The 5719-nt window shown below is 43.6% G+C and overlaps 1 protein-coding gene across 1 annotated transcript in view; it reads left to right on the forward strand.

The window, feature by feature from the left end:
* The window catches only part of LOC115187824 (ankyrin-3-like), a gene marked incomplete at its 5' end in the record, with an annotated part of 40552 nt that extends 38303 nt beyond the window's left edge, over positions 1-2249 (forward strand). The window contains 4 exons of the mRNA XM_029746867.1: positions 221-319; positions 468-554; positions 1121-1219; positions 2068-2249. Of these exons, the coding sequence (XP_029602727.1) occupies positions 221-319; positions 468-554; positions 1121-1219; positions 2068-2196 (414 nt within the window). The remainder of the gene's footprint in view (positions 1-220; positions 320-467; positions 555-1120; positions 1220-2067) is intronic.
* Between the last annotated feature and the right edge of the window lie 3470 nt (positions 2250-5719).

Below are 5719 nucleotides of genomic sequence, written 5' to 3' on the forward strand. Positions count from 1 at the left end.
CTCCACTGTATAATACTACCAGTCTCCATTTGCACATTAAAGTGTATCTTTGAACACTGACTGTAATTCTCTTTGGATCAATGTCTGCTAAATGACCTGCTAATGGAACCGGTAACATACATTCTCAGTAACCGTGTGTGTGTGTGTGTGTGTGTGTGTGTGTGTGTGTGTGTGTGTGTGTGTGTGTGTCGGTTTGAATGTGTGTGTGTGTGTCCTCCAGAATGGCTTCACTCCTCTCTACATGGCAGCCCAGGAGAATCACCTGGAGGTGGTCAGATACCTGCTGGAGAATGGAGGGAACCAGAGCACTGCTACTGAGGTAGGTGTGTGTGTGTGTGTAGGTAGGTGTTTGTCTCAAGATTTGTGAATTTGGATATCTTTGTGTTTCTGTCTGTTTGACTCTTTCCCCCTCTCCTCCCCTCTCTCCCCTCTCTCTCCCCCCTCTCCCCCTTCTCCTCCTCCTGTAGGATGGGTTCACCCCCCTGGCCATAGCCTTGCAGCAGTGTCATAACCAGGTGGTCTCTCTCCTCCTGGAACATGACACCAAGGGCAAGGTAATAATAGTATTATTTAACCTTTAACCTTGATTTAACCAAGCAAGTCAGTTCAAAACAGATTCTTATTTACAATGACGGCCTACCCCTGCCAAACCCGGATGACGCTGGGCCAATTGTGCTCCGTTCTATGGGACTCCCAATCACGGCCAATTGTGATACAGTCTGGAATTGAACCAGGGTCTGTAGTGACGCTTCCAGCACTGACATGCAGTACATTAGACCGCTGTGCCACTCGGGAGCGCCACATATTACAATGTATTGTACCATGTACCTCTCTCCAACGGGCCCTCAGTCGTTCCATGGCTTTGATCTATTCCACAGCTGGCACACCTGAATCACCTTGTTGACTAGTTGACTAGTTGACTAGGTGAATCTGGTGAGGTAGTTCAGGTCTACGACAACATGGTGAACCGTCTCAGGGTCACCGAGGAGGAGGGTTGAGAAGCACTGTCCACAATGGAAATGAGTCATTGACTTTTATTGTGTCATCCTATACAACTTGTTGAAATGTCTGGACTGTCTGTTGATGTCTTTTAATGATCCAATCAAATGTGTCCATCCAGGTGCGGCTGCCTGCCCTGCACATCGCTGCCCGGAAGGATGACACCAAGGCAGCTGCCCTGCTGCTACAGAATGACCACAACGCTGATGTTCAGAGCAAGGTACCCCGAAGAGAGAGGAGAGGAGAGGAGAGGAGGGAGGGAGGAGATGGAGGGGAGGGGAGGCGAGGAGAGGAGAGGAGAGGAGGGGAGAGGAGAGGAGGAGATGGAGGGGAGGGGAGGCGAGGAGAGGAGAGGAGAGAAGGGAGGGAAGAGATGGAGGGGAGGAAAGGAGGGAGTGGGAGGGAGGGAGGGAGGGAGGGAGAGGAGGGGGAGAGGGGAGGAAGAGGAAGATTACATTTCTGATGGACAGAACAAGGTGAGAGGGGGAGAGGTGTTGGGAGGGAAGCTGGGGGAGGAGGAGAGAGGAGGGGGGAGGATGGGGGATAGAGGGGGCGGAGGGTGGACGGGGGATAGAGGGGGCGGAGGGTGGATGGGGGATAGAGGGGGCGGAGGGTGGATGGGGGATAGAGGGGGCGGAGGGTGGATGGGGGATAGAGGGGGTGGAGGGTGGATGGGGGATAGAGGGGGCGGAGGGTGGATGGGGGATAGAGGGGGTGGAGGGAGGATGGGGGATAGAGGGGGTGGAGGATAAAAGAGGGTTGGTGACAGACCTGCATGTACAGTTTCTCTGTTTCAATACTGTGTCCTTAAAAGTGATTCTGGAGACGTATCTGTCATGTGACCTGTATGCAGATCATGACAGCATCCTGTGTGGGGGTTTTGGTGTGATGTCATCTGGTCTTATAATGCCGTTGCCTGCCCTGTTCCCTGTGTAACAACCAAACTACCTCCTCCTTTTCATCCTCCTCCTCCTCCTCCTCCTCCTCCTCCTCCTCCTCCTCCTCTCCTCTCCTCTCCTCTCCTCTCCTCTCCTCTCCTCTCCTCTCCTCTCTCTGCGGCGTTATCAGATGATGGTTAACAGAACTGCAGAGGTATACATGTTGATTCTACCCATTCCCTCCTCTCCTCCCCCTTCCTTCTTCACCTTCATCTGGCTCTGCTCTGTAGTTCCTATGTTGACATCAGACCTGTGTTAAATACTGCATGATGGACTCTGACATGCTCTTCACTACATCTAGCATCTAGTGTCTGTCTGTCTGTCTGTCTGCCTGCGTCTGTCTGTCTTTGCCTGCCTGTCTGTCTGTCTATCTGCCTGTCGGTCTATCTGTATGTGTATGTGTCTGTTGTCTGTCTGTCTGTCTGTCTGTCTGTCTGTCTGTCTGTCTGTCTGTCTGTCTGTCTGTCTGTCTGTGCCTGCCTGCCTGCTGCCTGCCTGCCTGCCTGCCTGCCTGCCTGCCTGCCTGCCTGCCTGCGTCTGTCTGTCTTTGCCTGCCTGTCTGTCTGTCTATCTGCCTGTCGGTCTATCTGTATGTGTCTGTTGTCTGTCTGTCTGTCTGTCTCTGTCTGTCTGTCTGTCTGTCTGTCTGTCTGTCTGTCTGTCTGTCTGTCTGTCTGTCTGTCTGTCTGTCTGTCTGTCTGTCTGTCTGTCTGTCTGTCTGTCTGTCTGCCTGTTGGATACGAGTGTTTGACTCTACCAGTAAACAGACTTGTTGTAACAGCCTCCTGGTCCTGAGCACGTCTGAATGTTTCAACTTTTTTCATTTGTTTTTAGGATTTTTAAAAAAAAACATTGTTTTACACCTTTAAAAGTGGGTTTCTTTGGTGTTGAAGTCTTTGTTTCCAAGAAAATAACATTTTCCCCCCTGAAACAGAGAGCCTTGGTTGTAGTTGTGTCTGTGCTTTGTGTATGTTACTGTGTTTTTAACGGCAGGAACTAAACACATAATAACATCACCTAGTTGATGAAACACAGCATGTGAACTCACCCACTAAATCTGACAGGGCACCATCGCCTTTCTGCAATACCTGTGTAGTTTGTCATAGGATGCCTCTCAAATGGCACCCTATTCCCTATATAGTGCACTGTGGGCCCTGGTTAAAAGTAGTGCACTACATAGGGAATAGGGTGCCATTTGGTCACATTGTCTGCCTTGCAGTACGGTTGGATATATTATAATATTATGATCATATTTATATATATTGTATTAGTATGGTTGGATATATTATAATATTATGATAATATTTATATATATTGTATTAGTATGGTTGGTTATATTATAATATTAGGATAATATTTATATATATTGTATTAGTATGGTAGGTTAACTATGTTTCTTAACCGCCCCATGTCTCCCAGAATGGGAAGGTAAGAGGATAATATCCACCACTAACTCTGTCATATAGCTGCTTTTATATCAATCTGTTTTTATATATATATTTCCATATATAATTGTCTGTATGTCCCGTCTGTCTAACAGAGCTCTGTAGTGGCTAGTCGCTTACTGTGCTGTTCTTTATGCTTTATTTTACTTCTATATTGTCACATTCTCTGTTATTTTTTTCTATTTGTTTCTACGTAGGATTAATGTAGTGTTATAGGCTTAATGTAGTGTTATAGACTTAATGTAGTGTTTTAAACTTCATGTAGTGTTATAGCCTTAATGTAGTGTTATAGACTTAATGTAGTGTTATAGGCTTAATGTAGTGTTATAGACTTAATGTAGTGTTATAGTTTAATGTAGGGTTATAGCCTTAATGTAGTGTTATAGGATTAATGTAGTGTTATAGACTTAATGTAGTGTCATAGTTTAATGTAGTGTTATAGCCTTAATGTAGTGTTATAGGTTTAATGTAGTGTCATAGGCTTAATGTAGTGTCATAGACTTAATGTAGTGTTATAGACGTAATGTAGTGTTATAGTCTTAATGTAGTGTTATTGGATTATTGTAGTGTTATAGGCTTAATGTAGTGTTATAAACTTCATGTAGTGTTATTGGCTTAATGTAGAATTATAAACTTCATGTAGTGTTATAGACTTCATGTGGTGTTATAGACTTAATGTAGTGTTATAGGTTTAATGTAGTGTTATAGTCTTAATGTAGTGTTATAGGTTTAATGTAGTGTTATAGTCTTAATGTAGTGTTATACACTTAATGTAGTGTTATAAACTTCATGTAGTGTTGTAGACTTAATGTAGTGTTATAGACTTAATGTAGTGTTATAGGTTTAATGTAGTGTTATAGTCTTAATGTAGTGTTATACACTTAATGTAGTGTTATAGGCTTAATGTAGTGTTATAAACTTCATGTAGTGTTATAGGCTTAATGTAGTGTTATAAACTTCATGTAGTGTTATAGACTTAATGTAGTGTTATAGGCTTAATGTAGTGTTATAGTCTTAATGTAGTGTTATAAACTTAATGTAGTGTTATAGTCTTAATGTAGTGTTATAGTCTTAATGTAGTGTTATAGTCTTAATGTAGTGTTATAAACTTAATGTAGTGTTATAGTCTTAATGTAGTGTTATAAACTTCATGTAGTGTTATAGTTTAATGTAGTGTTATAGGCTTAATGTAGTGTTATAGACTTAATGTAGTGTTATAAACTTCATGTAGTGTTATAGGCTTAATGTAGTGTTATAAACTTCATGTAGTGTTATAGGCTTAATGTAGTGTTATAAACTTAATGTAGTGTTATAGTCTTAATGTAGTGGTATAGTCTTAATGTAGTGTTATAGACTTAATGTAGTGTTATAGGCTTAATGTAGTGTTATAGTCTTAATGTAGTGTTATAGTCTTAATGTAGTGTTATAGACTTAATGTAGTGTTATAAACGTCATGTAGTGTTGGCTCTCTTTTCTGTTCAGACAATGATAGATTATTTGTTTATTTTTCAGTCGCATGATTAGTGTCTACAAATCTGCTGCCCAAGTGGCACCCTATTCCCTATATGGTGCATTGCTTTAGATCAGAACCCTATGGCACCCTATTCCCTATATAGTGCACTACTATATAGGGCCCACAGAGTGTAGTCTGTACTGTATCATGTACTGACCAGGGGCCACATGTTGTAGTCTGTACTGTATCATGTACTGACCAGGGGCCACAGAGTGTAGTCTGTACTGTGTCATGTACTGACCAGGGGCCACCAGGCGTAGTCTGTACTGTATCATGTACTGACCAGGGGCCACAGAGTGTAGTCTGTACTGTATCATGTACTGACCAGGGGCCACCAGGCGTAGTCTGTACTGTATCATGTACTGACCAGGGGCCACAGAGTGTAGTCTGTACTGTATCATGTACTGACCAGGGGCCACAGAGTGTAGTCTGTACTGTATCATGTACTGACCAGGGGCCACCAGGCGTAGTCTGTACTGTATCATGTACTGACCAGGGGCCACCAGGCGTAGTCTGTACTGTATCATGTACTGACCAGGGGCCACCAGGCGTAGTCTGTACTGTACTGATTCATTAGCTTTCTCTTTCCTCTCTTTTCTTGATTTTATTTCCTCATCGCTCTTTTTCTCCGGTAGTGGTGCATCATGGGAATGCTGCATGAACTAAGAGTCTGTCTTTCTTCTGTTGGATCTGCAGTTGAACTGAATCTCATCTGTCTTTCTATTCTCCTTTTCGTCTCTCTCTCTCTCTCTCTCTCTCTCTCTCTCTCTCTCTCTCTCTCTCTCTCTCTCTCTCCTCTCCCTTCCTCCTCTCTCCTCCTCTCT

Source organism: Salmo trutta, unplaced genomic scaffold, assembly GCF_901001165.1.
Source record: "Salmo trutta unplaced genomic scaffold, fSalTru1.1, whole genome shotgun sequence".
NCBI lineage: Eukaryota > Metazoa > Chordata > Actinopteri > Salmoniformes > Salmonidae > Salmo > Salmo trutta.